We start from the raw sequence: 18,749 nt of genomic DNA on the forward strand, positions 1-18,749 counted from the left end.
TCTTAAATTAACACTCAGTCTTAAGGAGTTTACAATATTCTTAGCATTACAATACTTTCAGGAAAAGCAGTTCAAACCTCGCATGCATTAAAAAGAAATAAGAACCTCACAGTATTTTAATGGGAGAAGTACATTAGCTGACCGTGCTATGAATATTATAAAAATACTTAATTGTTATGCATAGATTCATTGTGCATAGTGTCTTCACTCTTGTATTATGCATGTTATGCTCCTTGCTATGTAGCGTAAATCAGGTAGTGACAGGGACAGCCCTCAGAGTATATAATGCTGATCCCTTGCATATACAGGCTCTGTAGGTGTTAGTTAGTCATAATGACAGGAACTTGGGAGAGGCAGGGATACATAAAGGACTTGGAGTGTTGTGGACTCAAAATATAACTTCATCTCTGAGAGGCATGTTGGCACAGTTTGCAAATCATGCCTCACAGCTCAGGTCAAATGTTATCCACAGTAAGCATCTAGTATATTTGGCAGATGATTCCCCAGCCCCATTGTCTTCAATGCACTTTGCCAAGTTGGCAGTATATTCCAAACATTTCACTAAACTCGAGGCAAAGCAAATTCTACAAGATTTGGCCATCTACAAATCATTACCAGAATATCAGACATTAAGGCAATAAACTAACATTTTTCCACAATGCAAATCCGTAACCTTGGGCAAAGGACTTATGGAGTTGCAGTGTTTTTGAAACAGTTTTATGTTTTGAGATTCCTATAAAAAATATCCATCCATCCATCCATCCATCCATCCATCCTCTTCTGCTTATCCGAGGTCGGGTCGCGGGGGCAGCAGCTTGAGCAGAGATACCCAGACTTCCCTCTCCCCGGCCACTTCTTCTAGCTCTTCCAGGAGAATCCCGAGGCGTTCCCAGGCCAGCTGGGAGACATAGTCCCTCCAGTGTGTCCTGGGTCTTCCCCGGGGCCTCCTCCCGGTTGGACGTGCCCGGAACACCTCACCAGAGAGGCGTCCAGGAGGCATCCTGATCAGATGCCCGAGCCACCTCATCTGACTCCTCTCGATGCAGAGGAGCAGCGGCTCTACTCTGAGCCCCTCCCGGATGACTGAGCTTCTCACCCTATCTTTAAGGGAGAGCCCAGACACCCTGCGGAGGAAACTCATTTCAGCTGCTTGTATTCGCGATCTCGTTCTTTCGGTCACTACCCATAGCTCATGACCATAGGTGAGGGTAGGAACATAGATCGACTGGTAAATTGAGAGCTTTGCCTTACGGCTCAGCTCCTTTTTCACCACGACAGACCAATGCAGAACCCGCATCACTGCGGACGCCGCACCAATCCGCCTGTCGATCTCACGCTCCATTCTTCCCTCACTCGTGAACAAGACCCCGAGATACTAGAACTCCTCCACTTGAGGCAGGATCTCGCTCCCAACCCTGAGAGGGCACTCCACCCTTTTCTGGCTGAGGACCATGGTCTCGGATTTGGAGGTGCTGATTCCCATCCCAGCCGCTTCACACTCAACTGCGAACCAATCCAGAGAGAGCTGAAGATCACGGTCTGATGAAGCAAACAGGACAGCATCATCTGCAAAAAGCAGTGACCCAATCCTGAGTCCACCAAACCGGACCCCCTCAACACCCTGGCTGCGCCTAGAAATTCTGTCCATAAAAGTTATGAACAGAATCGGTGACAAAGGGCAGCCCTGGCACAGTCCAACTCTCACTGGAAACGGGTTCGACTTACTGCCGGCAATGCGAACCAAGCTCTGACACTGGTTGTACAGGGACCGAACAATCCCTTATCAGGGGGTCCGGTACGCCATACTCCCGGAGCACCCCCCACAGGATTCCCCGAGGGACACGGTCGAACGCCTCTTCCAAGTCCACAAAACACATGTAGACTGGTTGGGCGAACTCCCATGCACCCTCCAGGACTCTGCTAAGGGTGTAGAGCTGGTCCACTGTTCCGCGACCAGGACGAAAACCACACAGTTCCTCCTGAATCCGAGGTTCAACTATCCAACGGACCCTCCTCTCCAGAACCCCCGAATAGACTTTTCCAGGGAGGCTGAGGAATGTGATCCCTCTGTAGTTGGAACACACCCTCCGGTCCCCTTTCTTAAAGAGGGGGACCACCACCCCGGTCTGCCAATCCAGAGGCACTGTCCCTGATGTCCATGCGATGTTGCAGAGACGTGTCAACCAAGACAGCCCTACAACATCCAGAGCCTTGAGGAACTCCGGGCGTATCTCATCCACCCCCGGGTCCCTGCCACCAAGGAGTTTTTTGACCACCTCGGTGACCTCAGTCCCAGAGATGGGGGAGTCCACCTCCGAGTCCCCAGGCTCTGCTTCCTCATTGGAAGGCATGTTAGTGGGATTGAAGAGGTCTTCGAAGTACTCCCCCCACCGACCCACAACGTCCTGAGTCGAGGTCATCAGCGCACCATCCCCACCATATACAGTGTTGACACTGCACTGCTTCCCCCTCCTGAGATGCTGGACGGTGGACCAGAATCTCCTCGAAGCCATCCAAAAGTCGTTCTCCATGGCCTCCCCAAGCTCCTCCCATGCCCGAGTTTTTGCCTCAGCAACCACCGAAGCCGCATTCCGCTTGGCCTGCCGGTACCTATTAGCTACCTCCAGAGTCCCACAGGACAAAAGGGACCAGTAAGACTCCTTCTTCAGCTTGACAGCATCCCTCACTGCCGGTGTCCACCAACGGGTTCGGTGATTGCCGCCACGATAGGCACCGACCACCTTACGGCCACAGCTCCAGTCAGCCGCCTCAACAATAGAGGCACGGAACATGGCCCATTCGGACTCAATGTCCCCCACCTCCCACAGGACATGGTCGAAGTTCTGCCGGAGGTGGGAGTTGAAGCTACTTCTGACAGGGGGCTCTGCCAGACATTCCCAGCAGACCCTCACAACACGTTTGGGCCTACCAGGCCTGACCGGCATCCTCCCCCACCATCGAAGCCAACTCACCACCAGGTGGTGATCAGTTGACAGCTCTGCCCCTACAAAAACTACTTGAAATAGAAGCTTAAGCAGCTGCAAAGATAAATAATGAGAATGACTGCCAGTCAGCAGTATGTGTCAGCTGCAAAAGAGGTCTGACAATTAGAACCTTTGACATGTGAGTTTTCAAAGCAACATGTGGTAACTTGCAGAGTTCTAAAGAGGCCAAATAGTCGTTGCCCAAATAGCAGGTGCATGGTCACAAAACTTCCAAAATTATTTTATATGTCAACAAGGAACAGTCTCAAAATAATAAAAAGAATGTACTAAACATGGATAAACTGCATCAGCAATGAGAAACAGTGGTTGGAAATTGAAGATCAATGCCAGGGGATAGTTGTTAAATGCCATACAAGTGCAGCCTCAAAATTAACTACAGAACTGAATCTGCACCTCTGTGTCAACAACAACTATTTGTCACAAGCTTCAGGATGATGGAATTTATGATTGGGCCCCCATTTGGAAAATGCCTTTATGTAAGGCCAACACACAACAATGTCTAACTTGGTGTATGGAGAACAAAATATGGACCAGACAACAATGACAAAAAGTAATGTGGTTTGATGAGTCATCTTTCATCCAACATGCAGGTAGATTTATGCTTGGAGAAAACGAGAGCAAGCAATGTCTTTGTCAGTTATTTTACATGTAAGATCATAGCTAAGGGACTGGAAGCTAGGTTTTTAGACCAGGTGCAACCTATGGTGTAAACTCAGGTTCCTCCTGATGTCCTACTATTAGAGGAAGGTAATTACCTCTCCTAAACTAATTCAAAAGTGTTTTCATTCAAATTTGGACGCAATTAGACCCATTCTATTACCTTCCCAGACCTAAACATCCTTGAAGCTTACTGGGAAGATCTGGTGCATGGGTTTCTACCTCCATCATCCCTCTAAGAACTGGCTTTTGCTTCTTGAAAGATAGTGTAGTATTACACTGCACACTGTTATCACGGCATTAAAAAGGGATTAAAGTTGTTCTTATGGCAAAAAGTAATCTTAGTTCTTATTTGATATTAATATATTGTTAGATGTTTTGTTGTTTTGTTCATCACCTGTATAACAGCACAGTCGCACTTGTTCCAATTTTTTAGCTCTGTAAGATATTGTATTATCTTTAAAACTTTGCTACAACCTTAAAATTCTATTTGTTCTGCTGCTCCTCAATACTCATTTACACTGCTTACATAACAATTTCAATTTGTTCCCACTGTATTAAAATCCCATCACATAACTTATTTAAATTTTCTTACAACTTTATCCAAGGTAACTTACAACATCTGAGATGCAAACGGTTATGTTTGTTTTGTTTTTCCAATTTAATAACAGGCAGGTGAAGTGACTTGCTCATGGTCACACAGTGTCAGAAGCAGGATATGAATCCACAACCTCAGGGTATGAAGTCGAAAGCCTTAACCATTACACCACACTGCCCCCTTATTCTTGGCAAGAGTTTTGACAGTTTTATTGGCCCTGTGTTCTTTAACTCTCTTTTACATCTGTCTGGACACTTTTTTCTATATTAACATTTAAAACAAACTGAAAATCCACAATGCTCTCTGGCTTTTCAGTTGATGTTCCTTATTTTATGAACAATAGGCTTCATTATAAAACTGTGTACTACACAGTGTCAGTCTGCTAGCTTTTAAGGTTTTACTCATTGATTATCATTTCATTATATTGTGTAAGTTTATCAATATTGTGAGGTATCTTCTCTTTTCAGCTTTATGCAGCAGCAGAGTTTCATTTGTACTGCATATAGTAGCTTCTTTTTGAGCGCCTCTTGGTTCTTGTCAGTATAGCATTGTTGTGCTTGTTACACATTTTTATATATATATATTTTTAAAAATTTATTTTATTTATTAATTTTATTGTAATCATTCCATACAAATAGATCAATTTATAACAAAAAAAAAGAAAAATTGAAGACAAATCAAACCCCACCCCTGAGAAGGAGAGCTTAGCCAAAGGAGAATTGCTTATGTCTTTTTAATAAGGCAACAATAAACAAAAGAAAGAAAGAAATATACATAGATATATAAAAAATGGAGAAGGAAAATAAATGCGGTAATAGTTATTTCTCTTATTCTAAAATAATATTGATTAGATCCTGCCAGGTTTTGAAAAAGTTCTGTACAGATCCTCTAACTGAGAATTTGATTTTTTCCAATTTCAAATAATATAAAACATCAGTTTCCCACTGACTTATCAGAGGAGAGTTAGGATTCTTCCAATTTAACAATATAAGTCTGCTTGCCAAAAGTGTAGTGAATGCAATCACCGTTTGCTTGTCCTTCTCCACTTCAAATTTGTCTGGAAGAACACCGAACACAGCTGTTAGTGGGTTAGGAGGGATTGTGACCCCAAAGCTGTCTGAAAGGCACTTAAAAATTTTGGTCCAAAATGATGTTAGTTTGGTGCAGGTCCAAAACATGTGACCCAGTGAGGCAGGAGCTTGGTTGCAGCATTCGCAGGTTGGATCTTGCCTTGGAAACATTTTGGACAGTTTTAAGCGAGACAGATGAGCTCGATATATAATTTTTAGTTGAATAATTGTATGTTTTGCACATATGGTGCTCGAGTGAATTCTCTGCTTTGCTACCTTCTATTCCTTTTCTGATATATTGATTAAGAGATCTTCTTCCCAATGTCCTCTTGGGTCTTTGAAAGGTAGGGACTCTAATAAGATTTTATATAATGTGGAAATGGTGTTTAATTCCTCGAAATTGAGCAGTATTTTTTCCAGCATGGTGGAGGGTACGAGGTGAGGAAAATCGGGCAGTTTCTGTTTAACAAAATTTCTAATTTGAAGATAGGGAAAAAAATGTGTAGCTGGGAGGTTGAATTTGGAACGTAATTGTTCAAAAGATGCAAATATGTTGTCTATATATAGATATCTGAGCATTTTAATCCTAAAACTTTTCCAGGTATTAAAAACTGGATATGTTTGTGAGGGTTGAAAGAGGTGGTTCTCTTGCAGAGGTGCCGCGGATAAAAGATTTTCCATCTTAAAATGCTTTCTAAGTTGGTTCCATATTCTGAGTGAGTAAAGCACAATTGGGTTATTAGTATATTTGTGATAACTTGCATTTATTAGAGCACAGAGCAGGGAGTATAAAGAAGTACTACAAGATTTTACTTCTATTGTGGACCAAGCCTGTGTATGTTCATTTATTTGTGTCCAGGTTTTTATGGCTTGTATGTTTGCTGCCCAGTAATAAAACTGAAAATTAGGTAAAACTTTGCCACCTTCTGCCTGAGGTCTTTGTAGCTCTTCGGATACGTGGGTGTTTTGAGTTCCAAATGGATGAGGTTATTGTTGAATCTAATTGCTTCAAAAATGATTTATTGATATATATTGGAATGTTTTGAAATAAAAAAATAAGTTTAGGAAGGATATTCATCTTAACAACGTTAATTCTTCCGGCTAGAGTGAGATGAAGGGTTGACCATCTATGCAAGTCTTGCTTAATTTTTTCCATACAGACAGCAAAATTTTGTTCATAAAGAGCTTTATGTTTACTTGTGATATTTACCCCTAGGTATTTAAAGTGACCTGCAATGGTAAAAGGTAGGGTGTCCAATCTAATATTATATGCTTGTGAATTCACTGGAAAGAGTATACTTTTATTCAGATTAATTCTGAGACCGGATATCTTTCGAAATTCTGTTAGTGCTGTTAGAACTGCAGGCACAGTGTTTTCTGGGTCTGATATACAGTATATAAAACCATATCATCTGCATATAGAGAAATTTTCTGTTCTAGTCCTTCTCTGATAATCCCCTTTATCTGATAAGAATTTCGACAGTGAACCGCCAGTGGTTCAATGGCGATTACAAACAGCAGTGGTGACAAGGGACATCCTTGTCTGGCACCACGTTCTAGCTTAAAGTAGTTTGAGCAAATGTTGTTAATACAAACTGAAGCTTCTGGATTGGTATACAGTAGTTTGATCCATGCACAAATATTCGGGCCAAACCCAAATTTCTCCAATGCAGTGAAAAGGTAGTTCCTTTCAATCATATCAAATGCTTTTTCTGCATCTAATGATAGTAATATCTCTGGGGTGTTTGATTTTGCTTTTGAATATATAACATTAAACAAGCATCGGAGATTGGAAGATAGGTGTCGTCCTTTAATAAATCCAGTTTGATCCTGTGATATTACTGAGGGCAGCACTTTCTCCATCCTTCTAGCTAGAATTTTTGAGAGTATCTTAACATCATTGTTCAGGAGTGAAATTGGTCTGTATGATGCACATTGCAACAAGTCCTTATTTTGTTTAGGAAAGACAGTCATTAATGCTTGACGAAATGTTTGAGGTAGTATTTGGTTGTCTCTAGCTTCTGTAAATGTTGCCAATAAGAGGGGAGCTAGCTGAGTGGAGAATTTCTTATAAAATTCTACGGGGTAACCATCAGGGCCTGCTGATTTCCCGCTTTGAAGTGACTTTATAGCATCTAGTAATTCTGTTAGCGTCAGAGGTTTATCCAGTTCCTCAGCACTTAAAACATCTATTTGTGGTGTCTGTAATGTATCCAGAAATGCGTTAGATTGTGTGTTGTCTTCTTTGAACTCAGTAGAATATAAGGATTTATAATAATCTCTAAATGCGTGCATTATATTTTTATTGTCCAATGATTTCTTCTCCATTCGTGTTGGTGATTACTGGTATTGCATTGCGAACTTCTTGTTTGTGAATTTGTTGAGCTAAAAGCTTATTAGGTTTTTCTCCGTGTTCATAGTAATGATGTCTTGACTTATAAATAAGTTGTTCAGTTTCTTTAGTTGTTAAAATGTTAAGTTCTGTATGCAGGGCCTGCCTTTTCCTGTGAAGAGCTTCACTTGGACACCTGGCTTGTTCTTCATCTATTCTAGTAATTTCGCTTCTTAGCTCTGACACTTTCTTGGTTTCTAATTTATTTCTGTGGGAAAGATATGAAATAATCTGTCCTCTCAAGAAGGCCTTTAGAGTTTCCCAGAGTGTTCCTGCAGAAACCTCTGTGGGCGTATTTGTCTCTAGGAAGAAGCTGATTTGTTTGGATATAAATTCTGTGCAGTTCTCGTCTGCCAATAGAAGAGGGTTACAACGCCATCTGCGAGGTGAGTGTGAGGGGCTTAATGATTTTAGCTACAAGACTAGAGGGGCATGGTCGGAGAAAACAATTGTGTCGTATTTGCACGATTTAATCATAGGCAGGAAATTATTATCTATAAAAAATAATAAATTCTTGAGTAGCTATAATGCACTGGTGAGTAGAACGAATATGTTCTTGAGTTTGGGTTAAGAAACCTCCAGGGGTCTGATAAGTTGTGGTCATTTAAAAACTGTGTAATTGTCTTTGCAGTGTTAAATGTCGTCCCCCCTGTCACAGGAGTCCTGTCTAAGAGTGGATTTAAAACACAATTAAAGTCCCCAGCAATTATAATTTTATGAGTGTTCACATTGGGAATGAATGCAAACAGATTTTGCATGAATTCCTTATCATCGACATTGGGTGCATAAACATTTATCAAAATCATTTTACTGTTAAATAAGTTGCCCATGACCATCACATATCTGCATTCAGGGTCAGATACTACATCTGATGCTACAAATGGAACTGTTCTGTGTATGAGAATTCCCACCCCTCTAGTTTTCTTTATAAAGCTAGAATGGAACATTTGGCCAGTCCAGTCATTTTGTAGTCTGAACTGATCCTTGCTTAGTAAGTGGGTCTCCTGTAAAAATACTATTTTAGCGTTTAAGCCTGTTAGGTGAGAGCATACTTTCTTTCTCTTTAATTCGTGATTCAGGCCTTTAACATTCCAGCTCACAAAGTTAACTGTCCCATCATGGAGACATTGATTCCCTGGTAGTGAGGCAGTTTTAATCTTAATTTCAAAATTCCCAATGAGTTATTGCATTTTAGCCTATTATTGCATTGATATTTATAGTTATAAGGATTAGAAGAATAGATTAGATATAGCCTGCTCTCTTTCTCTCCCCCCTTTATCCCCCCAGCCCCCCATTTTGCATCCCCACTTGAGGCTTGATCCCACTTCGTGATGTCCCGGTCCTCTGACATACAAAGAGACAGAGCACGTCCAAAACAAAACAAACCCCACCCCGCAACGGCGTTAGAGAATTAAAACAAAGAGATATCTATTGCAGCTGAATTCTAAATACTATCTGCCGAAAATATAATCATTAACAGTCTTTAAGCTTAAAATAATCTTCAGCAATTTTAAGATATTAAGATAATAAAAGAAAGAACCCTGGGAATGATTTTAAAAAGTAGTCTAGGGTAAACATAGTAAATCATAATGTAATAGTATAATGTAATAGTAGAAATAGTAGAAATAGCAATAAACCAAGAGTATGATGTTAAACAGTCCACTTTAAGGTAGTAAAAAAAAAAGAAAAAAAAACCCAGCCCTACTTTAATTACTTCCACACTTCCACACTCACGTCTATAACTGTAATTAAGACATAAACATATAATGTCCAAGTAAAGAAAAGGATGTATAATTATAATACTAGTCTCTTTAAAAGTGGATCCAACAGCAGATGATAGGTCCTTCCCATGTCTTGACAGAATACGGCTCCTTATTAACTTTCAAAAAAGTGTCGGAAACAGCTTCTTTAGTTCCTTTTCAGCTTCCTCCTTGCTTGGAAATACATAATATTGGTCTTGAACTTCCACTTTCAGTTTGGCGGGATACAAGAGGCTGTATTTGATATCGGCTTTCTGTAGCAACTTTTTAATGTTAAAGTAGGCTGCACGTTTTGCAGCTGTTAATGGTGAGAAGTCGGGGAAAATACGAATAAGATTATTTTCAAATATAATCTCTTGCTTGTGTCTGAGAAGTGCCATCACATCAAGCTTACATCGTAATCGCTCAAAGTGGACAATAAAAGACCTAGGTTTAAAGGTGCTTGATCCGTATGTGCGATAAGCAGCTACTATCTCAATGTCGAGTTTAAAATCATCTCCCCATTATTTTAGAGAGTAATTATACTGCAAATTTCACTGGGCTTGAGCTTTCTCGTTTCTCAGGTATACCCTCAATTCTTATATTGTTTCTTCTGCACCCATCTTCCAGGGCCTCAAGTCTATCTCCGAGTTTTTTGCATTCGGAATTCGCAGCTGTTGCTTTTTCATCGGCGTTAGACGCCAATTGTTCCGCTGTTTCAACTCAAGCTGTGAATGCCTGCTTAACGTCATCCAGCTGATCTGTAACATCATTAATCTGTTCGGCAAGCATTTTCAGTTTGGATCTATTTTCTTCGATGTGTTCCTCTAATTTCTCCAACATGCCTTTAAAGTTCACATCAAAACGTTGAAATAGACGCGTTTCCCGGTCTTTGTTATCCTTCTTCAGCTCAATGTTAGACTTCTTAAGCTCATTCTTGTTATCCTTCTTAAGCTCATTTATGGCCGCAGCCATGGCAGAGGCCAGTGTAGCGATCATCTCTTTTATTTCAGTTTTCAGTTCAGACAGTTCGTTTCGGATTTCCTGCTCCGCGAGTGGAAATGCAGCTCCTGTTACAGCAGGTGCTGCGGGCTCGCAATAAGTAGATGAGAGCACATTCTGCAGGGCCTTTTCTAGTCTCGAATGATCCTCAGAAATCGGCGATCCATCGTGACCTGTATCACTTGCACCTTCGCTCCCATTTTCACTCTCGACTGGGGACGATACAATGGAGCGGGGTCCCAGGAAATCTGCGCATTCGTCTGCCTGTTCCAGGTCAGTCTCCGAGAGGCCATACCTTGCACTCGGGCCGGATGTCTGTCCAGACTTTGATGCAGCTTTAAGTTTCTTTTCCGGTTCTTTCTGACATTTCTTCTTGTTACTCATGCTTGTATATTGTAGTGGAAGTTCCTTGGTCGGATTAAATACAGGATATCTCTAAATAATTTGAAATATGTGGGAAAATAAAGCCGCTGCTAGTGGAGCTCTGCTTCAGACGTCCATCTCCTATAACGGACGAGACCAAACCCTATATTTTAACAATCAATTGTTATTTTCTTTGCTCAGTAAAACACCTCTTGAGTGTGCATGCTGTTAATGGTGCTATACAATATAAGAAAGCCTTTCCAAATATGACTTTATTCTTATTGATACATTATTCTCTGCCACATAGGAAAGAAACAAAGGAAAATCTGTTAGGATACTATTATTTTTAAAAATACAAATTGTAAACCTTGTGTACCTTTAACTGATCAATTCCCATGTCAGAAGCCATCCTACACCCAAACTCGGAAGGTAAACTAAACCAAGTAACCAATTCATTGAATGAAATTTGAATATACTAAAGGAACTGTTAGTTGTTTAAGCTGAAGTGTAGACGCCAGTTTGGTTGCTATTGGGAGCTGTTAATTTAGCAGCGCAGGAGAGTAAACCAGACAGCAGCAGTGCGGTACTAACTTGGAGAGAAAATCATTTAGGAAACTGTAATTATGGTGATGAAGTTTCTACATTAAAATGATAAATCTGTACAGAAAATACTCTCCCATGAAAGAAGTCCAAAGGTCAGCACAGAATCGGTAATAACCTGAGACATGTACACACTGAAAGAGTTCAGTATATTAATGAACTAGTGGTATAAGACTTTTATTGACATTACCAAGGGAAACAATGGGTTCACAATTTAAGTATGAAGGAAACTGCCAATGCAGAAATTAAATAAAAGATGTGAGAGAAGTTGAAATGAAAGACCAGTGCCATAATAGCTTTATCAATGAGTGTGGTCCATTTTATGTGTTATTCATAATAACATAAATTGAAAGGGATTTTTTTTTAGCTCACATTAAAAGCACTACCTTTGATGTCAGAAGTTGAGACTGAGATGAGTGGATCAAAAGTGTAAGCTTCTGTCTTTGGGAAAAATAAAGAAAAGAACTTTCCATCCTTTCAATGGAATATTATTTTTTTGTAAATGATTAATTAAAAATATCCTATTTTTACACAATTACTATGAAAAGTGAATGTGCACTGTGACAAAGATTAGTGGAGATCGTTAATATGAAGGGATGGGGTTAAGAGAAGAAAACAGATTTTTTGTTATTAAAATGATGAAAACATGAATTACAGTTTCTATAAAAGGGTGGCACAGTAGTAGCACTGCTGCCTCACAACAGGGAGGTTGGAGTTCATGTTTATGTACCAGAACTTCCTGGCGTGGAGTTTGCATGCTTTGCCCGCATCCATGTGGGTTTTCTTTGAGTGCTCCTGATTCCTCCCACAATCCAAAGACATGCAGGTTAGGTGGATCGATAATCTTACATTGGCCCTGCTGTGTGTGGGCGTGTCTGTTTTTTCACCCTGCCATGGACTGGCAGCCTGTCCAGGAATTATTTCAGCTTTGCAACTGAGGCTTGCCGGGATAGGCCCCACCTTCCCAATAATTCTGCTCAGGATAAAGAGGGTTTAGAAGATGAATGAATGGATCTTTTATAAAAATGAACATTTTAAATAGTAAAAAAAATCACATTAACCATATATGAAAAGTACCTTTTTGTATTTTAGCAAAACAGCAGACTTGCCATTAAGACGTTCAGTGTGAGAAAGAGTTTAATTTGGTCAAGTACAAATAGTACAAATAGAAAATAATTCTCTTTAGTATGTTTTATTCACCATATATTTTTAACAGAAAGGTTTATTGAAAAGGATTGAAGTGAACAAAATCAATTCAATTCATTTTTACACAGAGCTCTTCACTGAGCACAGACTCCAAGTACTTGCATACGAGAGTTTATAGCTATAATGCTATATAGGTAATTTAACAGCTGTAGTTTACAGTATATCCATAACAGAGACAGACAAATTATACATCATTTACATGCAGATATTAGGTTAAACACACAGTAAAACTGAGATACTTTAATCAACAAATATAATCAAACCTTTTTTTATTTAATAAAAGGTATTTATTATCAAATGAATTACCTGCAGTTTCAGCTGCAACAAATGCTCATTGTTCTCTGTGCAGGAATTTTGTGTTTTCCTTTATGGCAAAATTGCAACAGTTCAGTGTGAGGCCTTTTTTCAATCAATGTACTAATGATATCTGAAGCAGCAAGAGAGTTTAATTTTTTTTTATTTTAACATAAAAGGAAGACTGCATGCCATCTATGTACTATTATAGCACAATCTCTAAAATATAAAAAACGTTTAGCTACTAGTAATGTGTTCATAGTAATAAACATAACAACAAAAATATAAATGTTTTTAATTATTTGTATTTTACACATTACACAAATTTTGAAAATAAGAAAAAAGCATCATTTTTGGGTAATTATATTGCAGCGTAATGGACTGTAAAATACACCATCTTTAGCATCAACAGAGAGGAACAAAAGGACAGTGGCAGATTGGTAGTACACTTCCACAAATTAACCAACCCCCTAGAGTTAAGGACACTGGACGCAGAAAATCTATTTTTTTACTGCTTAGAGGAGATCATCATACTCATCTTTATCTGAGTGTAACGGCAGCAACAGCAGTGCTTTTGCAATATCAGACTTGCAGAAAATCAAAGACAGAGTAGTAATACAATGGCAGATGTGCTGGAGAATGTCAGTTAAAATCTTTTAACACTTTCCTAATTTACTGATGTGACAGGACATTCAATAATTTTTCACGTTTTTAAAAAACAACTGCTTTGGTTACCTTCCAATCTTATAGTTTTAACAGAGTAATACTCCTTCAAAGTAAACTATGTTTGGAAAAAAATATAAGCCACAATAATACTTAACAAAAGGAGATCTTTCATTTTATAACAACCTTATAAGTTGTGATTTAATTCTGTAATTGTTATACTGCTAAATGCATGACTAGAGGTAAAAGGAAAACATTTAATGCTAAGCCTACATATCCTTTTTTTCCATTTCTTTTAAACAATTAGTATTGTATTAAAGAAGGGAATAAAGGAAATAGTTTTCTTGTTTTTCTTAGTTCTCACAGACTTTGTAAAAAAGGAACACTAAAAGTCTTTCAATAAAGAGATAATTTCAATCTTCCACATTTTTAAGTCACTATACTATATTTACAAAGCTCTAAGCAACAATAAACTGAATAATGTATATCAAGTGGAGCTGGCAGAGGGCATAACTTTGAACACAGACAGACAATGTTTTAACCTGTATTTAAAACTGTAATTGGTATATAAATCAAGTTAAAAAAATGTTTTACCTGCTGCAGCCTTTAACATCTAAAATTGATTTGATGATATAGCATGCCTATATTTCTTAATATCTTCTATTTTTTTATTTCTGCTGATGGCCTTTAAACAGATTCAATTACGAATTCAAGACTTCATAACATTAGTGTAAGAATCAGAGGATGGCAAATTGTAGTGCATCTTATTCAGCTGCAAAAAAGTTTCAACCGCTTCAGATGAGGAACCACTGACAGAGAGCTGAAAGAAGTGTGGAGGATCTTAGAAGAGAGGGGATTCTGCAGAGGAGTGATCAGAAGAAGTTGACTATAGTTGTGCAACAGAGTGAGGAGTGTGTAAATGGCAACAGGACAAGGTGAGCCACAACTTGCTCCGGTGCCAAGATTTGTGTTTGTTGTGTAGGTGTTCTGCTTGTCCTTCAGAGCAGCAAGTTGGTATAGATATGCTAGGATTAAGCTTATTCCTGTGTTTAATCAAACTATAATTACACCCATGCAGTTTAGGGCTTAACCATTTAATACTATGTGGCTCATTCAACTCAGTGCTCATTACGATAATCTGTTGTGGCGTGATCTTCAAAGGAGTATCTAAAACACATGAATAGACAGTCAGCTGGAGAAAAAGAATTGAAAGTACAATGGCCTAGAAATAAAAAAAAATTCAGGACAGAATAAAAGAAAAAACAGCAAAACAGGCAGAAAAAAAGACATCTCTCTATTATAATAAAAAAATCCTGGGACAAGATGAGACTTTTTAGACTGGGACAAGACGTGACTTTTTCAGAGAGATACTTTCATATCCTGTGAGATGAGACTTTTTGCCAAGAGATTTAACCATGCCCGGGGCCAGAAATAAAAGGCAAAGAGTATATGACAAAGTAGAACATCGTAAAGAATTCAAAAACATTGGCGCGATACACATGCAGAGTAGGTTAGAGATAATGAAAGTACTAAAATATCGAAAGTCTCAAAAAAATGATAGTAAAGATCGCATTAGCGCAAACAAACCGAAATTATTACACGGTGAAATAATGGAATAGCGAAAAGAGATCGAATATATTATTTGGATTTAAACATTAAGTCAGAGACTTGTAGATCATCTAATTTGTGTTGCCATCAGGGAAAAGTAGTGTTTCTTCCCAATGAAGATGCATATCCGCGAGAATTATAAGATTTGTTGTTTGTTGAAAGTGAAATTCACATACGCGAGCAGCAAAGATGCGAAGTGGCTGATATGTAGTGTGGGCCGGGGGGGTTGGCGAGCAAAGCGAGCAGGGGGTCAAACCCCCTATTTTGTTACAAAATAATACTTATTCTGTAAAGCATTGAATAAACCCTTTGAAAATTCTTTAGTTTTCAGTTTGAGCCTTTCAGTCTGTAGTCTGTAGATCATTGTACTACTGTATAGACTCTCTGCAACAATACAGCTCTTGATGTTTCCATAAAAAAATAAAAAATTAGCTGATCTCTCTTAGATGTTAAAGAAAATCTCTTATGTTGATAACATCAGGTATTTGTCACATTAATTTACCATGCAACTAAAAATGATAGGTTTGTTTATATTTTCAAAACTGACATAAACAAATAAAAAAATGAACAGACTTTGTCAGTTCCTATTCAGTGATAGTAATATGTCCACAAAAATACTTAATGTGTGTGCTGTAGACTGCAAGATGCTACTTTCAGCTATACTGCTATACCTTGTTATGAATTAGGCCAGTTTGTTATTTTTGCTTCAGGGGAATTGTTTCTGGTGCTTTATTGTAGGTTTTTGGAAAGCTTTAACCTCAAGGAACCTCACAGAATATTAATATGTGATTGCTCATTATTTAAAATATATTTATTAACCTGTGGAGTTACTTTTGTCATTTATTTTACATGACTTGTGTCACCATTTTCTAGACCATTTTGTAGACTCAGCATCTTATAACTGTGTTACTAGGATATACTGCACTTTTGCTATGGGCTGTCTCCCAGAAGGCCCTGCGTGCCACATCAAAGGTGTTCGGCCCAGTATCAAATGCAGCACATGGAACTGTCAGCTTTCATGCAAGTCCTCAGGGGTGAACACATTTTATTTTTATTAACAGCAATTCTTGTTTTAGTCTCAGTAACTGTCTCATGTCTAGATTGTGGCAACAGCTTGCCTTCAGGTTATAGTATGGTTTTCACATCTGGATTTTTGTGGCACCTCATCTTCAAGTTTTTGCACAGTTTCAGGTCTAAAGAGTTTGGTAAAAGCTCACCTTCTATTTAAAAACTTTTGGCAATCCTTATTTTGATTTGCTTATAGTCTAGCTCTTTGATCTTTGACAGCGATTTCTTGGCATCTTCGACATTAGCTCTTATCACAGTTTATATAATGCACACACATCTCCTGTTCCAGTTAATACCATTCTCATGTTTGCTCACATACTTTATTTCCAGCAAACAATTAAGGGAAGTTGGCAGGAATTAAAAAAAAGCAGGTGGACTTTGTCCATGCTGTGGTCCATCCAGTCCTCTTAGGACACTTCCAACTGGCATAACTTGCATTACTTGTTCTGTTTATGTGTATGAAAAAATATTTTCCAAAATTCCTGAAAAATATACACCCAATACAGTACCATTGTGTCATGCTGAAGAATTTGTTTTAGAATAACAGTTAAAATCAACCCTGTTGCAAAAGACTTCCATCATATTTCCTTATGGATTGTATTTGTCTTAGATGAAAATACTTTTTTTCATAATGTATTGTAGGGCAAAATGGGCAATAGGCTTTAAGTGGCACACAAGGCCTGTTAGGACAGCAGATTTAACATGGATGCAGAAAGCCATTTGTACCCAGACCTACATTCTGGAGAGAATGCGTGAACTGGAGCTCTACCAACACTTTGATCAGCTCTGTACTTCTTTTGATAATAATTGTGTAAATCAGACTTGAGCTGACTTCTCTGCAGGGACTGTTTCAGAGAAAAAAAAAAAAGAAAAGCCTAAATGAACTTTCATTATAGGCTTGGGACCGCAAACTGAACTCTGCCTGGATGTAATGCACAAAATAATATGCCTGTAAGCCAGCACTGGATCTGTAACTGGAAGTGGCTTTGATCCAATTACCAGAGGTTACACCTTCCTTCAGAATTGGCTGCATTCATCTCTTCTGTCTCTTTAGGGGAGCTGAAAGCTGATGATCTGGTCTCTTTGGGGGTGCTGAAAGCTGACAATCTGTTTACTTTGAGGAGCTGAAAGCTGACGAACATTAAAAGTGGTGGCCTTAAAAGTAAATTATGTAGCTATACAACCTAATGTCCTTAAAAGAGGCATTTCAGCTGCGTTTAAAGGTAGTACAGAAGTGAGCATAGAATCCTCACAGCTTCCATGTCTGGATATCTTGGCTCAGTCCGTATATGTGGAGTTTTTTCAGAAATATACCTTACACTTAATATAGCTAAGTTTTCCGTATAAAAGTTACAGAAATGTCCTTGTTCATATTTTGTCTTTCACAACTTTAGATTTTTGAGTGCATAAAATTTTGACCTAAGGACATCCTGCACTGAAGAAGTAGTAATACTAATAGTTGTAGTGGTAATCTTGTTAAATACATTGCATGACATGAGTTACTTGCATGACATACGTTTTAAAATCAACCTCAGTGTTCCTCCTCCACTTCTGCAAATATACATTTCTCAGTGTATTTTTGTAGATTTTAAACATTTGCTCAAAATTTGTTTATCTGGAATTTACCATTAAACTTTTGATAATTCACACTACCAAAATACCGCAACTCTAGTATGACATCTTCTTCGTAACAGATTAATAATATGCAGTATACAGGTTATGAATTCTGGCCTGATTAGTGCAGCATTCAAAGTCTGGTACTGACTGTGTAATGAGCAATGCACATACTGTAATGTATTCTCATGATTTTGACTTATTATCATGATTCACATACAGCTTAGGCTTACTTCATTTTAACTCTTGGCCACATGGAGAAAAGATCATTTTGGCATGACAGCTGAGGCTGTCAGCATTAGCATATGTGCTCCATCAAGCGCTATATAAATGTAATGGATTATTATTATTATCATTATCAGTTAGTGCTGGTAGCCATCTTGGGAGCCATATGTATGTATATCCTCAGTTCATAAACCCTTGTGGATAACCTTAGTGTTAAAATTAGCAAAAGCTGTTATATATTTTCCTTTGATGACATTCAGAATTTCCTACTATGACATTGGGAATATAATTGTGACTTCAACTGTTGTTTTGTCTTTTGGCAATGTGAAATACTATTCTACTGTTCCACTGTGTTTTGGATTCTTCTAGTTTAAATCACTCATTAGTATTTGTACCTATGCCTGTTTTTTATTTTTTACTTTTGAAACTGTTTGACACTGCTTTATTTACTGGTTATTCCACAATAAACTCCCAATATCTTAACTTTTCTGCAGCTTTTTACTGTATGTTGTACATTCATATTCATATATATACCCTAATTTTTAGCTCTCATATTTTGGCAATTTCTAATTTCTATTGTTACATGAAGCTTTATAATGTAGAAATCCAATTTGTCTATTTTTATTAAGATATTCATAAAATGTA

At 38.4% G+C, this 18,749-nt stretch overlaps 1 protein-coding gene across 1 annotated transcript in view; it reads right to left on the reverse strand.

Annotated features, from left to right (window-relative positions):
* The window catches only part of LOC114650417 (gamma-aminobutyric acid type A receptor subunit gamma3), a 1,188,096-nt gene that overhangs the window by 304,207 nt on the left and 865,140 nt on the right, over positions 1–18,749 (reverse strand). The window contains exon 9 of the mRNA XM_051927200.1: positions 17,914–17,933. Coding sequence (XP_051783160.1) covers positions 17,914–17,933 — 20 coding nt within the window. The remainder of the gene's footprint in view (positions 1–17,913; positions 17,934–18,749) is intronic.

Source organism: Erpetoichthys calabaricus, chromosome 4, assembly GCF_900747795.2.
Source record: "Erpetoichthys calabaricus chromosome 4, fErpCal1.3, whole genome shotgun sequence".
NCBI lineage: Eukaryota > Metazoa > Chordata > Cladistia > Polypteriformes > Polypteridae > Erpetoichthys > Erpetoichthys calabaricus.